The sequence below is a fragment of the Sinocyclocheilus rhinocerous genome, unplaced genomic scaffold (genome assembly GCF_001515625.1).
Source record: "Sinocyclocheilus rhinocerous isolate Xijiao unplaced genomic scaffold, SAMN03320098_v1.1 scaffold504, whole genome shotgun sequence".
Taxonomy (NCBI): domain Eukaryota; kingdom Metazoa; phylum Chordata; class Actinopteri; order Cypriniformes; family Cyprinidae; genus Sinocyclocheilus; species Sinocyclocheilus rhinocerous.
Window position 1 is genome coordinate 368,292 of NW_015645076.1, and position 19,560 is coordinate 387,851.

At 38.3% G+C, this 19,560-nt stretch overlaps 1 protein-coding gene across 1 annotated transcript in view; it reads left to right on the forward strand.

Moving 5' to 3' along the window:
• The window catches only part of LOC107705539 (kalirin-like), a 93,587-nt gene that overhangs the window by 40,423 nt on the left and 33,604 nt on the right, over positions 1-19,560 (forward strand). Inside the window, exons 15-29 of the mRNA XM_016508848.1 lie at positions 3,437-3,603; positions 6,881-7,000; positions 7,863-8,081; positions 14,193-14,342; positions 14,709-14,823; positions 14,943-15,058; positions 16,048-16,170; positions 16,440-16,622; positions 16,850-16,974; positions 17,250-17,316; positions 17,502-17,608; positions 18,314-18,383; positions 18,709-18,798; positions 19,015-19,107; positions 19,208-19,319. Coding sequence (XP_016364334.1) covers positions 3,437-3,603; positions 6,881-7,000; positions 7,863-8,081; positions 14,193-14,342; positions 14,709-14,823; positions 14,943-15,058; positions 16,048-16,170; positions 16,440-16,622; positions 16,850-16,974; positions 17,250-17,316; positions 17,502-17,608; positions 18,314-18,383; positions 18,709-18,798; positions 19,015-19,107; positions 19,208-19,319 — 1,857 coding nt within the window. The remainder of the gene's footprint in view (positions 1-3,436; positions 3,604-6,880; positions 7,001-7,862; positions 8,082-14,192; positions 14,343-14,708; positions 14,824-14,942; positions 15,059-16,047; positions 16,171-16,439; positions 16,623-16,849; positions 16,975-17,249; positions 17,317-17,501; positions 17,609-18,313; positions 18,384-18,708; positions 18,799-19,014; positions 19,108-19,207; positions 19,320-19,560) is intronic.

Genomic DNA, 19,560 nt, shown 5'->3' on the forward strand with positions numbered 1-19,560 from the left:
GCTTCCTCCTCTAAATATAAAAAAAAAAAAAATCCATTCCAGCTCACCCTCAGCAGCGGGATAGTAGGTGGGGTCCTTCTCTATACCCTCATACTCCAAGTGTCCCACGGCGATACACAGTGGTGCCGGCTCACACACCTGGCCAGACTACTTTTGGGACTAGAGCATTGGAGCATGACTGGCTCTGTCCTCTCAGGCTCTGGCTCTCTCGACTCAGCGACGTGGCGATGGATGTTGGATGGGGTTGGACACTTGTGCTGTTTTCCTCCTCTTTAGCTTCTCCCACCTCAAAGGGGGACTCATCCACCCAGAGGGCAAAGTTTATGTACTCCGCTAAACTGCAACAGGAATTCCCTCTGGGCATCGGGAAGCGGATGTCTTCATCCAGCCCACACCAAAAGCTGTCCATGAGGGTGATGTGATTGCACGCCGCTTGGTGGCTGATGGTGACAAACTCCTCCACGTAGTCCTCCAAGCATTGGCCACCTTGGAAGATAAAAATCACTCCTCCACTGAGTCCCGGCCAGCTTTGCGGTGCCACATTAATGGCAGCAATCTTCCCTCTTCTTCTCATCTTTGGGTCTGGTATTCTGTCACACTTCAGGTCAGAAGATGATGAAGATTCAAAATAACAGAACTTTTTATTAAACCAAACAAATACAGGTAGATGAGGAATGCGCAAGGAGGAACTTAAATACACAGTGATGAAAAACTAATAGCGAACAGCTGTGAGTTAGTGTCCATGGAGATTAGTGGTGGGAAAAAGGAAACTGACTAAACAAACTAGAGGTCCATGAAACTGGAACCAAAAGAGACTGAATAAAACATAACATGACAACAATGAGGTACATTTTTATTAAGTGAATTAAATGACTCAAATGATTGGAATTGATCACATATATCAATATTTATGGATGTCCATAGATAATGTAAAGACATTGCTGTGGCAGATTGTGGAAAATAATTGAATAGACATCACAAAAAATGACTTAAGAAGTCAGTGTTTGTTTTATTTAACTGAACATAAGACTATCGCATGCATACAGACCACAGCAATCCATTTCTGTCTGCGGCAGACAAAAGGCCCTTCACAAAGAACACGTTCTTCAATTCTTTTAACAACACCTGTGTTCTGTTTCATTTTGTGCTGTCTGCTCTCTGTAAGTGTGGATTATTGAGGGGCATTGCCTGTGGATTCACAAAAACATGAAGTTGGTGAAACATGATGGTAGTAAAATCACTTATACTGAGATCTGTATATGGGTCAAGGGCAATGTTATTTTATACTATATAATATTTATTTATTATTATTATTTTTTTTACTATCATAGTATATATTTTATTTTGTTTTGAATTAGCTTTTTTTTTGTTTTCAAATTATAATCAAAACAGTTTGGGTATCAACATTCTTCAAAAAAATCTTTTAGGTTCTGCAAAAAAAAAAAAAAGTCATACAAGTTTTATATTAATATTAATATTTATAATATATATTTAATGAAATGTATGAACCTCATCTTTCATGTACAGATTTTATTGCTGGCCTGCTGTCCTTCATCCTCTGTCCAGTTTTATTTGTGCAAATGCCAGTGTGCTTCTCTTTTATTAGAAGCTCCTTGTGTCTCACGCCATGTGATGAAAACATTATATATTTTTTACAGTAACTAACCCCTTTGAAAGAAATCTTGTTGGGGTAATGTGAACAGTCTACATCCAACATCTGACTTTTACAGTGTTTGAAATGTTGCTCTTTATTGGGTCAGTGTGAACCAGCCTTTACAGCAGCAACACGGCTTGCTAATGTCTGCTGTTGCAGCCGGTGAGAAATTAAAAGAACACTGGAGTGATGATGAGTTAGTGTTCAGTGGAGAGATGAAAGAGTGTGAATCAGTCATTGCTTCACTCCTCTGTGCATTTTATTGACAGTTACCATGGACACAACAGCCAAAACCTGCTACCCACATTATGGGCTGTCTTAGATATGTGTGATGAATGACGAAGAGAGAGAAGTGGATGATTGGGTGGTAAAGATAAGGATGGAAAATGTGTGCATGACAGCAAGTGAAGGTGAAATGGATTGGAAGGAGTGGAGGGAGAAGACGGAGCTCCATACAGCTCTGGGATCTCTCATACTATTAACTCTGTATGCAGGGGTGAGGTTGCTATGGAAACCCCCCCCTTTACATCCCCTATACCAAGGTTTCCATGGTGACGGGCCTTCGCTCGTCACTTTGGGGTTGCCTCGGACACACTCCATCGCTCACTGTTGGGTTGCCGCAAGGACGCTCGGGATACTGCAGAGGCCATCCTGTCACTCACACATCACATTCCCATGGGAACCAACTCCTGTGGCCTGCTGTGAGGTTGTCATGGAGACAGCCTACGGGCAGGTAGCTGAGGATAAGTGTGGTGATGTAAGGGAGGTTAAAACGCCCTGTGTTGTATCTGCAGAGAGTCTCTGTTTCTGGTGCGCTCATTGCCCAGACGCTGGTTGTCTGCCACGCGCTAATGCAGTTACAGACACGCGAACGCACATATGATGGATGCCGCTCGGCTGGGCAGCTGGGACATTTCATCACACGCTCACCTGTCTGACATGTTCCCCACTTACATGCCATCATAACTGCTCCCTGAGATCACAGCAGAGATTGAGACCTTCAGAGGAGGCCAGAGCCATAGTGGTTCACAGCACAGCGGCCCCTGCTGGACAGAGGAGAGAAAACTCACTGGGATAATCTATACTCACCTGAAAGAGTTTTTAGTTCTTATCGTATTTTCTGATAGCCTCACGCTAACACTTCAACGTAAAACGTGTAATTCTTTTGATGTTAAAATACTTCCTCATATCACAACTTGACATACAGAGTTATACACTACCAGTCAAAGAGTTTGGAATAATTAAGAATTTTTAATGTTGAAAGAAGTCTCTTATGCTCAACCAATGATCTGTCATGACATGTTTGGGGAGGGACTGTTTGACTAACACATGGCCAACGGAGAGAGTGTTCAGGAAACCTGTTTGAAATCTATAATTATTTTGCCATTTTATTTTCTGATGCACAGAAATTACATAATTCACATTTAAATTGCATGTCTAATTTTATGTTAGTTTATTTGTATTTTACAAACAGGGCTAAAGAATTAGGACATACCGCAGATTGGACTCATGTACACAAGTATAGCACTTTTAAAGCAAAACACTTCACAAAAAGAAGTTAAATGAAGTAGGCTGTGATGAATATAAAATGATAATATACTTTAGACAAACAACATTTGGACTCTTTCAGGTTGTCAAATATTTCATAAAAACACCATAATTTGTTTATATATGCTACTTGGATTGATATTTTATTATATATGCAGTGAAACCGATGTACTGGGCCCTGTGTATATGTGTATATGCTGATATTTATTTTTAAAATCTGTGTATGTTTTTCAGGTATGGAAATCACCGGAGAAAAAGACGTCGACTTGGCGGCAAAAGTTCAAGAACTGCTGGAGTTCTTGAATGAAAAACAGCATGAGCTGGAAGTAAGCGCAGAACACACACACAAACGTCTGGAGCAGTGCCTTCAGCTACGACACCTGCAGGCCGAGGTCAAACAGGTGTGTGTTTAAAATCAGTTGCTACATCTCAGCTCATGGTCACATTTAGTGACACATCTAGTTACACTCATTGAAATGTTGTGAGGAACACCTGACATCTATATTCAGGAAAAAAGCCTGTGCTCTACTACCGTCCAAGATTCTGACTGATGCCATTAGCCTTGAGTACAAGTGCCTGGCTAATTGCTTTTATCTTTGACACTTTGAGCACACACACACACACTGTCGCTCATATCCAGAGCAGGGCGTGGGTGCAGACTGCAGCCCTGCATTTCAGAAAAATGAATCACTCAATTCACTTGCATTATTTCATAACAGCTTTCTTATTGGCAGTGCTGTCACCTTGGGACTTCTCAGTTTTATCTTTGTTCTTTAATTATTTGTATTGTATCTCGTTTCTATATGTCTTTTCTTGTACATCAGTTTGGTTAGAAAATTAATGTAAATGTAGGCAGGGTGTTAAATAACGTGGGAGGGGGAATCCCTTCAACTCAGCTTGAATGTTTCTGCATCCTTAATGTTTCTGCACATTTCACAGATTCTTAAGATGTGGAATGAAACGTTGAACAGTTTTTCCTGCCATTAGTTTTGAAAATGCCAACATTTCCACTTTGATATGAAGCAGAGATGACTACTAGAATGTTTATTAAACAGCTGCATTATTTCATATTATTTAATGACCTCAGAACATGAATACATATTTAATGTATATTAGTTTTAAAAAAGGTGTCAAAATATATGTTTATATATACAAACTACTGTTCAAAAGTTTAGGGTCGGAAATAATTTTTTTTATGTTTTGAGACAAGTCGCTTATGCTCACCAAGGCTCCATTTATTTGATCAAAAATACAATAAAAACCGTAATATTGTGAACTATTTAAGCTATTTTAATGATTAATGATTAATCGCGATTAATCGCATCCAAAATAAAAGTTTTTGTTTACATTATATATGTACAGTATGTGTACTGTGTATATTTATTATGTATATATAAATACACACACATACAGTATATATATTTAAAATATTTACGTTTATACATTTATATATTCTTATATGTTATATTATATATAAATATATTTAATATATAAACATAACATATTTTTCTTAAATATATACAGTGGGTACGGAAAGTATTCAGACCCCCTTAAATTTTTCACTCTTTGTTATATTGCAGCCATTTGCTAAAATCATTTAAGTTAATTTTTTTTCCTCATTAATGTACACACAGCACCCCATATTGACAGAAAAACACAGAATTGTTGACATTTTTGCAGATTAATTAAAAAAGAAAAACTGAAATATCACATGGTCACAGTATTCAGACCCTTTGCTCAGTATTTAGTAGAAGCACCCTTTTGATCTAATACAGCCTTCCGTACCCACTGTATATATATATGCATACAGACTTTCAAGCAGCACTTTATATATATATATAGAGAGAGAGAGTGCTGCTTGAAAGTTTGTGAACCCTTTAGCGTTTTCTATATTTCTGCATAAATATGACCCAAAGCATCATCAGATTTTCACACAAGTCCTGAAAGTAGACAAAGAGAATTCAATCAAACAAAGTAGACAAAAATATATTCCTGGTCAATTATTTATCAAGAAAAATGATCCAGATATGTAAATCTGTGAGTGGCAAAACTATGTTAATCTTTCCTTTCAGTATCTGGTGCGATAACTGCAGCGAAACCTTTCTTGTAACCGCTGATCAGTCCTGCACAACAGCTTGTTGGAATTTTAGCCCATTCCTCAGTACAGATCACTTAAACTCTGTAATGTTTGTGGGTTTCTCTCCTATGAACAGCTTGCTTCAGGTCCTTCCACATTTCTTCCACATTTAAGGTCTGGACTTTGACTGGGCCATTCCAAAACATTAACTTTGTTCTTCTTTAACCATTCTTTGGTAGAATGACTTGTGTGCTTGGATTCAGTTCAGTTCACGGACTGATGTCCTGACATATTTCTTTAGAATTTGCTGATATAATTCAGAATTCATTGTTCCATCAATGATGGTAATCTGTCCTGGCCCAGATGCAGCAAAACAGGCTCAAACCATGATACTACCACCACCATGTTTCACAGATGGGAAAAGGTACTTATAATGGAATGCAGTGTTTTCCTTTCTCCAAACATAGCGCTTCTCATTTAAACCAAAAGATTCTATTTTTGTCTCATCCATCCATTAAACCTTTCTCCAGTAGCCCTCTGGCTTGTCCACATGATCTTTAACAAACTTCAGACAGGCAGCAATGTTCTTTTTGAAAAGCAGTGGCTTTATCCTTGCAACTCTGCCATGCACAACATAGTTGTTCAGTGTTCTCTTGATGGTGGACTCAACATTAACATTAGCCAATGTGAGAAAGGCCTTTAGTTGCTTAGAAGTTACCCTGGGGTCCTTTGCAACCTCATGGACTATTACAGGTCTTGCTTTTGGAGTGATCTTTGTTGGTCGACCGCTCCTGGGGAGGGTAACAATGGTCTTGAATTTCCTCCATTTGTACACAATCTGTCTGACTGTGGATTTGTGGAGTCCAAACTCTTTAGAGATCGTTTTTTTGTAACGTTTTCCAGCCTGATGAGCAACAACAACTCTTTTTCTGAGGTTCTCAGAGATCTCCTTTGTTCGTGCCATGATTCACTTCCACAAACATGATCATCAGACTTTGATAGATCCCTGTTATTTAAATAAAGCAGGGCACACACTGACACCTGATAGTCTTCCCACTGTTTAAAAACACCTCTGAACAGATGGACTCTAATTTCACCTTCAAATTAACTGTTAATAGAGATTCACATACTTTTGCCACTCACTGATATGTAATATTACATCATTTTCCTGAATAAATAAATGAAAAATGTATTTTTGTCTCATTTGTTTGATTTGGTTCTCTTTGTCTACATTCAGGACTTGCGTGAAAATCTGATGATATTTTGAGTTATATTTATGCAGAAATATAGAAAATTCTAAAGGGTTCACTAACTTTCAAGTAGCACTGAGTGAGTGTATATATATATATATTTGGAACCACCATACAGTCTAAATTTAAAGTTGAATACTAGATTTGCAATTATTAATTATTTGACATCGCACATTATTTCTCTAACTGACAGTGTTGAGACATTAAGCTACAGCAAGGAAAAATACACTTTTTTCAAATGTCTCAAATGACTTTCATTTTTCCCTCTGTAGCCTTTTTTATCACATGCCACTATGTACCGGTATGTGTGTGTGTGTGTGTGTGTGTGTGTGTGTGTGATGATCTGTGCAGGTGCTGGGTTGGATCCGTAATGGTGAATCCATGCTCACGGCGAGCACAACGAATGCAGGTTCCCTATCTGAGGCGGAACAACTTCAGAGAGAGCATGAACAGTTTCAGCTTGCCATCGAGGTACACACACACATTTTCTTTAATAGGTTCTGCAGGGGGCAGCTTCATGAAGCTGCAGTATGCTGTAAAATGAAGATTAATATTAAATATTAAACCTTGTTTACACCATTATCTGCAATTAGGAAATAATTTTTTGCTTATATCAAACAAATCATTTATTTAAATGGGGGGGGTGTAATAAACACATTTTGGAGAATGTTTAAAAAACATCATCCCTTTTGTTGTTATCTGTCATAAACAGAAGGTAAATTGGTCTATAGGTTATAAAGTTCCCTTTATTATATTCATCAAAGAGATGGAATACAAAACAGCTGAGTTGATAAAAAAAAAATAAAAAATTACTCAGCAAATTTATGAGCAGTAAGAAGCACATAAGCCCGAAATGAGGACTGAGTTTTAATTGAGCAAATTGCTGCGTATAATTCTCGACTAACGACAGCCTCTCTAAATCAAAGGAAGTGAACGCTGAGTATCGGCCAAAATCTCCCTTCTGCCAAATATATGTTTTAATCATCTACGGCAGCGGTTCTCTAACTTTTCAGGCCAAGTACCACTTTTCATCAAATCAGACCATCCAAGTACTTTCTCATATTTGTGACTCCAAAACAAATGTGTGAATCAGGCCACTAGTTTTATTCATCCAGCATATGCTCTTGTGAAAGCATCAGGCTGTGCTTCACCGCTGATTGTTTTGGCCTTGAACGGCAGGACGTCTAACTGATCATGTCTTAATTGCTCCTCTAAGGAGCCCCTCCATGACCTTACCCGCCTCTCATGTGGTCCTTGTGTACTGGCAGTTAGCAAACTTAATTTAAATACACCTCAAGAATTAAAACGAGCCACTTCTCTCTGCTGCCCACAGTCTCTTCTCCACGCCGACTCCCTCCAGCGCACACATCAGAGCGCCCTACAGCTCCAGCAGAGGGCGGAGCTGATGTTGCAGGCGGGTCACTATGACCCAGACGCTGTCCGGGCCTGTGCCGAGACTGTGGCCCTGCACTGGCAGACCCTCATGCTGAAGATGGAGGACAGATTAAAGCTGGTTAACGCCTCTGTGGCCTTCTACAAGACATCTGAACAGGTGGGTTGTAAGAGAGTATGTGATGGTTACCATCAATGCCCACAACTGCTAGTGGCTGTGATTGTGGTTGAGAATGTTATAGAACTAATGATAAAGCTGTGAATCTGAATTAAAACAGTTGTTCTAAAGCTTTTTTGATCTTCAAATTACTTTTATTTCCACTTTAATTCCTGGTACATGTTCATGTTTTTCAGTGCCTCACGTCATGAGCACTTCATTTTTTAGATGCTCTGTTTTTAAAGGTGCAATGTGTAATTTTTTGAGAATCTGTTTACAGAAATGCAATGTAACATACAAAACTATGTTTTCAGTGGTGTATAAATACCTTACAAAATTCACCGTTATGTTTTAATTACCTTAGAATAAGCCATTTCTATCTACATACACCGCGGGTCCCCCTCTGTGGTTAATTCGCCATTTTGCGCCGCCATGTTTCTACAGTAGCCCTAAACGGACAAACTACTCTACAGAGCGCGTTTCGTCACTGTTGTTGTTCTTCTTCGTTTCTTCCTCGTGTTTTTCAAGGCAGCTTGCATCGTCGCTATGTTGAATACGCACGAAAAAGAAGTAGTAGTAGTCGTCGTGTGGTTTTTTAGAAGCAGAGGTCGTTCGTAGAAGTAAGAAGAGTAAGAAACGCTTGACTGGCTACTCTCTGCTGTCTCAGATGACGACATCTTTGTCCTGTGTCGGCCACCGTAGCTTCTCAAGGGGAGGGGCTAATCTGTTTATTGCAATTCGCAACATCACCTCTAGATGCTGCTAAAATCTACACACTGCACCTTTAAATTGTTTTTTAAAGGGAGGTTTCAAGACCTGTTTTGCAGTGTAGATGGAGTTCACCCTTGAGTCACATTGTATAACCATAACTTCAAGTAATATTTTAAGTGCAAGAGAAGCTGAATATTTTATACACTACCGTTACAAAGTTTGGAGTCAGTAAGATTTTTAAAATGTTTTTGAAAGAAGTCTCTTATGCTCATAAAGGCTGCACTTATTTGATCAAAAATACAGTAATAACAGTAATATATTGTTACAATTTAATAAGCTAATTTGGTAGCATTTATTTTATTATCAATGTTGAAATGGTTGTGTTGCTTAAAATTTTTGTGGAAACTGTGATACATTTTTCCAGGATTCTGATGATTAGAAAGTTCAAAAGAACAGCACTTATTTGAAATAAAATTTTTTGCAACAATCTGAAAATCTCTACTGTCAATTTTGATCAATTTAATGCATTCTTGTCCCTTAACACAGTGGTTCTCAGTTCCAGTCCTTGCAACCCACAGCTCTGCACATTTTTTATGTGTAACTAATGGCTAATATGAAATGTTTAAGTGTATGACTACGCCACTCCCACTTGTGTATGTGTAGGAAAACAATACGTTTATCCCTGCACAGTAGTTTAAATAAATAAACTGGAAGCCGGAGTACAAAGTTAAACTAGAACAAGGTCAGTGGTAAATCTAAGATAAGAGTCAGGACCAACCACTTCTTAAATACTTTTCCAAGTGATAAAAGACCACACAAATTAAATCCTTGTGACAAATACACTCACACTTCAAATACAGCCATCACAACAAAGTAATATTCCCCCAAAAAAGAAAGAATTAATTATTTTACCGTGGGACCCAACGCAACAGGGTGCGGAGCGGGACAACTCTTGATTGGCGAGTGCGGGTGCGGGCGGGAAGAGACTCTGTGTGCGGGATGCGGGAGAATAAAATGATTCGCGGGACTCCCACAAAATAGAAATTATCTAAACATAAAATGTCCTAAACATATAAAAATGTTATTAATATGTTGCACAAAAGCAAAAAGAACAACTAATAACATTATAATGATTAACACACGCAAGCTAGGCAGAGTTTCTATTTATAACACGTGTTTAAAGGGTTAAACAGACATAGCTGTTGATTTCTGGAACGCAATGGCCAACCAGAGGTGATTAAGTTAGAATCTACTCACCGCAGTGCTGAAATTGCGTGCTCACGAATCGTCTCATTTTAACAAAAGAAGTGTAGACATTGTGAAAGATTCATTGTGCATATGTTCATTGTGTTATAACAGAGCTTTTTGAGCTTTTTGCGGTGAACTGAGATGTCAGCTTTTAGTGATAATAAAGGAAGCGCTGCTCGCATTCTGCCATGCCAAACCATGCACGCAGCAGCCCATGCTTGCTTTTCTGTTAAAAAATAACAGTGGTTTGTGAATGTTGATGCTTAGCCTAAATAACAAATATTTTATCGGAAGCATTCATGCTGGGATTTTGTGGATCTTAGGAGATGTTACAAAACCATTTCATTTAAATTTCTTTGATGTGCTGAAAAAAAATCTATATAGATTACTTTTATGCTTTTGTGGGTGGGAGCTGGATAAAACATGAATGTCGCAGGCGGGAGCTGGCCAAGATAAGATATTTTTCTGCGGGAGCGGGCATTTCATTTAAATTTCTTTGATGTGCTGAAAAAAAATCTATGTAGATTACTTTTATGCTTTTGTGGGTGGGAGCTGGACAAAACATGAATGTCGCAGGCGGGAGCTGGCCAAGATAAGATATTTTTCTGCGGGAGCGGGCGGGCGTGGGACAGAATCTTGCGGGAGCAGGACTGAAAAATCCATCCCGCGCAGGTCTCTACTACAGACTACAATATTTCGGGTCACTATTTTCCACAGGTTCAGCAGAATCTAAAGTGGAGGATGAATTAACCATATATAGATGCCCAAGAAAGGTTTTTGGCCTAAGCTACTGATCCTTCTCCCTCAAATTGATTACAGGAATGTAGACCATACCCTGCTCTGCTGAGAGGAGACATATTGAAATGAGAATGTTTGCAGGTAGTGCACCCTCTCCCCAGTTCGGAGGTTCCAAGAAAACAAAGGAAATGGCACGATTCAAACATTGACAGCAGTTTGTAGGGACCCATTTAAGGGATGCAGCATGAACTCTGGTAGCTGGATCTGATCGTACGACTGCTTTGCCCACAAGGCCAGTTTCAGCAATAAGGCTTGGACTCTGACACTTCACTAAAGTTTGCTTCCACTCCTTCCCAGCTTGTTGCACTGTAAAACACGAAAACAAATCCCTCCCATATTGTGAGAACAGTTCTTGATAGCAACAATTCAAGATATTCATTCCAAGAAGACCAGGGATGGAGAACTTATATTGCTTAGTAACAGGGTCTTTTGGGTCTTTCATAATCAGGATACCCATTTTAGGTAGGACTTTGCCCAAGACCTCAACATCTAGTTCCAGGTATCCATTATAGGGGATTTCCAAACCATTGGTAGCCCTCAGACCTAACCAGCTACAAGGTTGCAGTTGTTCTTTAATGTGGGGCGGGAAACATAGCTCAAAAAAACTATCAGTGATCAATGACACCATAGATCTGGTGTCTAGCAAACAAGAAGTGGGGCGGGAAACATAGCTCAAAAAAACTCTCAGTGATCATTGTCACCATAGATCTGGTGTCCAGCAAACAAGAAGTTCGAACACCTCCAAACATGACTTGTACTACTGGGCATTGTCCTATAAGTTGAGGTCAATACACAGATCACGTAAGGTCTGATCTGGATTGCAAATACCCTGAAGGTTCTTAAGTGACATTACCTCCATTAAAGCCACCATACACATAAAGCAAAACAGAAAAAAACTTCTCAGAATCATCTCTATCACTAGAAGGGCGAAACGAAACTTCCACCTTGGCCTCACCAAATAATAGATCATATACAGATAAGCCTGCTCAGTCTTAGGGACAGGTCGCACTGCTAAAGATCTACGTACCTCATCTATCTATTATTCCACTGACACTTCTTCGTGAGACCTCTTACCAGAAAACCTGGGGCATTTTCTTTCTCGGGGCATGTATACTAAACGTTCAGGAACAGGAACATTACTTGGTGCAGCAGATTGAAAAACATCATCAACATTAGGATTAACAGATGCAGGATTGCTAACATTAGCATTAATATGTCTTCGGTTTAACTACTCTCTAAGCTGTTTATCACAGCCGATTTTAAAGGCACATTCGAGAATGCAGGTAGTTCTTCCAACTCGTGAAACACTTGTCAGAGCGAAATCAAACGCCAACTTATACATGATCGCAACCGATTTGAAGAAGAAACATTTGAGAATACAGGCAGTTCTTCCAACTCGTTAAATGCTTTTCAAAAAGTGAGATCAAACATCAGCTTATACAGTATAGCGAGAACTTGAAAAATCCCTTGCCCAGCCTTTAAAGGGACCACTACCTCATTCTTGCCACATATGTATCTCTTATCACTTCAGACGTTTGTTCTATTTGACCGTAAGTGCCCTGCGATTTGGACATCACAGGATATTCCGCCATTATTCCGGTTCGAAGGGAGCGTATATGTTCCATTTAAAGGGCATTAAAGTGTGCGAGACATGTATTTAAATTGTATTTATTTACAGAGGTATATTATGTCTCATTTCATACTTCTGTAGTAAGTTTCGTCTGTGTGTGAAGATGCTGAAGGCAGTGGCGTAGCGCAAATCCATTCATGAATGTTCCAAAATGAAGTAAACATAAATGGATTTCACGTGCTCAGGGAGTAGGGAGCAATTAACACTGTGTAGGGAGCCTGTCAATTGGAACTCTCTTCTAACAAGCTGGTTATCTGAATCAGGAGTGTTAAAGGGGTCATATGATGCGATTTCAATTTTTCCTTTCTCTTTGGAGTGTTACAAGCTCTTGGTGCATAAAGAAGATCTGTAAAGTTGCAAAGACTAAAGTCTCAAATCCAAAGAGATATTCTTTATAAAAGTTAAGAGTCAACCACGCCTACCTAAAACAGCTCGTTCTAACACGCCCCCACATGTCTACGTCACGATGTGGGAAGATTTACATAACGCCGCCCAAATGTTCACGCAAAGAAAGAAAGCGTAAATTTTATTCTCGCTGTTGGCGCCGCCGCCATGTTGTGGAGACGCTGTGTGTTTCGTTGTGAAAGCGAAACTACTTTGTTTGGCCTTCCAAAAGAGGACACAACTAGAAATCAATGGTTAAGTTATATTTACAGCACTGTTCCGGAACAGTTCAACCCAAATGTTCAGATGTGTGCAGCACATTTTACGGAGGACGAGGACTGTTTCCTGGGAGAGTAGCCTACAATGCCAGTGTCTGTTTCTATAAAGTGGGGCAATTCCAACTTTGCAATTCCAAATTCCAACAGTACGTTTTCATATGTAAAGGATTTGCCACTGATGATTCAAACGCGAGTTTTGAGCAGTGTAGAGTAGCGCTTGTTGTTTGTCGTTTCTCCGATCACAAATGCAGACATGGTTTTATGTGTACGCAGCGCGATATGCAATGCAAAGCAACGCGTAAAAAGACAGTATAAGTCGTTATAATCAGTAATTATGTCCCCACTGGATGCAACAAATGCCTCGTTTATAATGGGTTTTATTGTTTTTGTCTTGTCGCGCCGGGACACGGCATCACAGTATGGTAAGGGGCGTAACATTTCCGTCACACGCTTGAGGAATTCGGCCAATCACAACGCACTGGATAGCTGGCCAATCAGCGTACACCTCGCTTTTCAGAACGATGAGCTTTGTAAAAATCGACGCGTTTCAGAAAGGCGGGGCATAGAGGAGCAACAATAATATACATTATGTGGAAAATAATGTGTTTTTTTAACCTTAAACCGCATAAACACATTGCATTACACCAAATACACCAAATAATGTTCTTTTTAGCAGCATCACATGACCCCTTTAAATAAGAGAGACATGCAAAATCTGCAGAGCAGGGGGTCGCCAGGACTGGAATTGAGAACCATTGCCTTAACAGAAATGTTAGCTCCCTCTAGTGTCAGTTCCAGAATCTACCGAAAATATGCTTTCTATTGTCAAATATTTTTTCAATGAATTCTGGAATAAATATTCCAATTATTATTATTTTCTTTTATTAAATGGCACACATTTTATATATGTCCATTTGCTGTCATTACATTGTATTCTATTATTTATATTTAGATTATATCTGTGATTGGCTACCCTGCTCTATGACTGACCACTGTGAACAGTACAGAGACTTAAGTTAAGGTTTGATGCTACTGTGTATGTAACATACTGTATGTCCGTCTAAGGTATGTAATGTATTGGAGAGTCTGGAATTGGAGTACAGGAGAGAGGAGGACTGGTGCGGAGGTAATGATAAACTGGGCTCAACGGCAGAGACGGACCACGTCAGCCCTCTCATCAACAAACACCTGGAGCAGAAAGAAGCCTTTCTCAAGGTACACCTCTCTCTCATACACACATACACGAACACACAGTCAGACTCAAACACCTGCAACAGAAGCTCTTCAGCTTTCTCACCAATTTGTCCTTTTTATATTTTTTAAAAACTGCATCTGCAGCAAAACAAAATATTTTGCCATATGTGACCACATATGTGTCAGTTTAAATGGGTCATAGCATGGAAAAAAAGGATTTCCTTTTGAAATAAAGAAACCATGAACAAAAATTATTAGTGTCATTAGCAGTGTCACTGTCCATCTTACATCAAACTCCAGCTGCTATCAATATGGTCAATGATGATGTCACTGTGCAGTTGTTTAGATGCACTGGTCCTACAAAATGTTTCATTTCTCTGGTTTTAGGCATGTACTTTAGCACGTCGTAACGCGGAGGTCTTTCTTAAGTACATCCATCGAAACAATGTGAGCATGCCTGGGGTCGCCACCCACAATCGATCCACTGAGTCCCAAGTAAAAGGTCAGTTCAGGTCTACTTAAAGACATTATACCAGCAAAATATACTGTCTGTCTGTATGTCATTGTGTCTGAATGTTTGTATTTGTTTATCGATCTTGTCTTGTGTCGTCTTATATTTAGCCATTCTGAGTGAGCTGCTACAGAGGGAAAACCGTGTCCTTCATTTCTGGACTATGAAAAAAAGACGTTTAGATCAATGCCAACAGTACGTTCTGTTTGAACGACATGCTAAACAGGTGAGTGAGAGAGCTTTATCCAAGCACAGTTTTTGAAGGATTCGATAATGATGGTGGTTTTGGTTTTGTCTTCCCTTGTGAAAAAGAACTTCACTTTAGAATACATTTAAAAAGAGAATTTATTACAGAAATAAAAGAACATACTTAAGTGTGAACTGGATGCCATGTTTTCAGACACTTAATTGCATGTTAATTGCAATTACGGTAAATGAACATTTTATAAATAGTTTAAATTTATATTAAAAGCAAATATCTGAACCTTAGAGTGTTTTTTGACCCACTTGAGTAGGACTAAATTACATCTTTATATGTAATTTCATAATTACTTCTATTGTCTTTGAAATATGGTCAGAGAGTACTGCCAAATATACTGACAAGCATTTATGGTAAACTAAAATATTATCATAATTTCTACTTAAACTTTCATGTCATTATTAAAATATAATTGTAATTACACATTTGTAATGAGGAAGTTGCAATTTAGTAAAACATTTTTTAAATTTAATACAATTATAATCATGTGCATTGGTATGTTAGTCAACAAAACAAAATAAATGCACTTCTTTAAAGTACCTCATAATCTCTAAACAGGAGATTATGAAAAATAATGATTTAAAATGTACTTTAATGTAAAACGTTTAATTTGACTTTACAAAGTGAATTTTTTAAGTGTTTATGAAACATAGTCATGTTAAAAACATAGTCAGGAAAGTGTACTCTTGCAGTACTCTTTCAGTTGCCTTTTATTTCATTAAAATATACTTGTAAGATTTTAAATACACTAAAACTGTGCATTCAATACAATTAAGTGCATTTCTTTTTCACAAGGGTTAAAAGGAGTTTAACCGAGCAACCTTTTATGTTTAACCCATACGTTAGTCATTTGTGTAGTATAGAAAATGGAAAGATGCTAAAAATATCCAATAAGAGGAGAGATTGTAAACACATGAAATGGTGTTTACCTTTTAAAAATTGTGCTCTGTACGCAGGCCATAGACTGGTTACAGGAGACGGGAGAATATTTTCTATCCACACACACATCGGCTGGTGATACCAGCGGAAAAACTCAGGAACTACTAAAAGAGTACGAAAATTTTCGTGTATCTGCAAAGGTAAAAACCTCCGTCATTAAGGGCAGTTATTAAAAATACTGTCATCATATACTCACTGTCATGTTGTTCCAGCCCTTCATGCTTTTGTGGAACACACAAGGAGAATTTTTGTAAACACTGCATTTCTCTAAACCTGTGTGTGTGTGTGTGTGTTTGTGTATATAGGTGCATCTCAATAAATTAGAATGTCGTGGAAAAGTTCATTTACGTGATTTGTTGTGATAAATATATATAAACATACATACATTATGCTGGTTGTTCTCTTCCAGCAAACGCAGGAGAAGGTGAAGCTGTTGATCCAGCTGGCTGGTAGTCTGGTTGAAAAAGGGCATCTCCATGTGACCGAGCTCAAGAGGTGGGTGTCTACGGTTGACAGGCGGTATCGAGACTTCTCCATGCGGATGGGTCAGTACCGCTGCAGCTTGGACCGAGCTCTAGGGGTGTGTTCTGAGGTGAGGGGTCGAGCAAAGCCAGTTGATATCTTTTCAGGATATATATCCTGCATTTATTCTATTTCATGCATTATTTTATATATTTATAAATCTTAATTTTCATCAATAGTTTTTAAAATCCTGTTCTACTATTTATACTGTTTTAGAGGTTCGTATCACGATGTATCAAAAGTTTACCATAAAAACACACTGTAATTTCCGGTATTTCCTCTGATCTCTCTTAACAGGACAATAAAGATCTGGAGCTGGATATTATACCAGCCAGCTTGACCCACACTGACCCAGAGGTCAACCTCAACGATCCTGACCATGAAGTTAATGAGGAAAAGAAGAAATCTGCCAGAAAGAAAGAGTGAGTAATGAATTAACTTCATGACTAAGAGAGGTTTAGTCAAATATGACTCAGAATCCTCATGCTGTGTGCCAGCTTCCTGTGCGCAGGTTAAGCAGATAGTCCCAAACTAAATCACGGCATCAATAGCTTCGTCTTCACACAAAATCCTTTTTAATCTAAATAATTTCCTGAAGAATTAGCTTTGTGTTATGAAGTGCTATCTCAGGCGTTCTTTGCATTTCAATGTCTGTAATTTGCTGGGCTTTCAGTGGGGCATTTTGGTCTCTGTGTAGGTATATTATGGCTGAGCTGCTCCAGACAGAAAGAGCTTATGTACGAGACCTACAGGAGTGTTTGGAGGTGAGAGTGTCTGCCAAAGTGAAGCTTTAGAGGTTTTCTTACTGATCTCAGACAGTTATGGCTTTTGATTGCAAGAATCATCCAAGGTTGCATAGTTACATACTGTACTTTGCCTGAAATGCTGTCTGAGTAAAATTAATTGTGAACTTAGGATGAACTAACCTCCCTTGTGCATTTATGCGCAGACTTTTCTCTGGGAAATGACAAGCGGTGCGGAGATCCCATCTGGAATTGCAAACAAAGAACATGTGATCTTTGGGAATATTCAGGAGATTTATGAATTCCACAACAAGTATGTTTCCAAACAGGCTTTATATCCAGGTTTATGTAGTGTTGATTTTCTATATGCATATAGCTTAGGGGTAAAGCTGTCAGTTTGATGGCTCATAAAGCTGTAATTTTGATGGCCTGTGCAAGTATGTGAGTAATTAGTGATGCTTGCCAAGGAGATCTATAATACCTGGAGAAACCTATCCATTAACATTCCCATTCATCTCAATGGCAGTTGCTTCGCTGACGCATTTCTGTCAAGTTTTTATCTCAAGCAGTGTTGTTACAAAAGTAAATCTATTGAAAATAATTTTTGCTTATTGAAACAAAGTTGAAATAAAATAAAATATAAATATTGAAGATATATTGAAAAACTTAAAACTTAAAAAAACTAAAATTAGAAGTGTAACCTTGGCAACTGTAATAAAATAATTAATAAAATAATAAAAAAATAAATGCTATGTAGGAATATAAAAAAATAAAAAAATAAATAAAAATGACAAAACAACATTACTAAAACTTAACATTTAAATAAAACCTGAAAATTAAAATTAAAAGCTAACTCAAAATATCAATAAATATTATAATAGTATATAAAAATAACACTGATCTCACATGATCAAGGCAGAATGATCATGCTGATATACTCAAAATGGCCAAGTGTCAGTCATTAGCAAAAGAAAACTAGATAAATCTAGTTATGTTTTTCCATTATTTGTTTTTGCAGCATTTTTCTGAAAGAGCTTGAAAACTATGAGCAGCTCCCAGAAGATGTGGGCCATTGTTTTGTCACATGGGTGAGATACAGATGAATCATTGTCTTTTTTCCTCAATTTTTCTTTGTTTGGAGAACATATTGTGATTGCAGTATGGACTACTCATCATCATTTTACTATTTATGAATATTTAAAAACCAATGTGTGCTGAGAGGCTGCAAAAATTGGAAATTTGCCCACGCTGTATTTTAATCATTATTTAAAGCTTAAAAGGTCCAAAATATCAATTCAGCTGTGAAGTATTAATGTTTAAGCAGTAGCGTCTGGTACTTTGGTACTTTCAAACTCTGGTGATGATGCTTGCAACATAAATAGGAAAAGTGTTTATTTTTTCCATGTTCTGAAGGCTGATAAGTTCCATATGTACGTCACCTACTGCAAAAACAAACCTGACTCCAGTCAACTCATCCAGGGCCAGGCCGGAAGGTTCTTTGATGTGAGTTGATTTTCTTTTTTCTCTCAGTTCATTTTGGAGGTTTGTCTGGTGTGGGGGTGAGATGATAGGAATGACTCAAAGAGCAGACAGGGGGCGCCAGAAATCTGCTCTCATCCACCCTTACTGCTCTGTTCCAAATGAATCAATTCTGTTTATGTTATATTTGTCAACTTTTATGCAATAAAACTCATGGATATTTAATGCTGTTTCTCACAGGAGATACAACGGAGACATGGACTGGCCAATTCAATCTCATCGTACCTGATCAAACCCGTTCAGAGAATCACCAAATACCAGCTCTTGCTGAAGGTGGAGATGAAGTGTTTTTGTTCAGACTGTGAATCAGTTTGCAGCACTAAATTGTTGTGTTTGTGTCTCTGCGTGTTGGTGCAAATGTGTTCGTGAACAGGAGTTGCTGACGTGTTGTGAGGAAGGGAAAGGAGAAATAAAGGAGGGTTTGGAGGTGATGCTCAGTGTGCCTAAACGTGCTAATGACGCCATGCACGTCAGCATGCTGGAGGGTAAGCGATATTTACAGCAGCTGTACTGTGTGCAGAAGAGTTTTAAGTCGCAAATAGCTTTTCAAGCATTTTCTTGAAAACAGATTCTATTTTTTTGTTCACAGATGGTTTATTTGTTGTTATTGTTGTTGTTGTTTTTAAAGTTCACATAATCCACAATTATTCAACACAAAATTACAGATTTTTAAACAAATTGGAAGTTTAATGTTTTTTAAGCCTATATACTGTACAAAGAGAATGC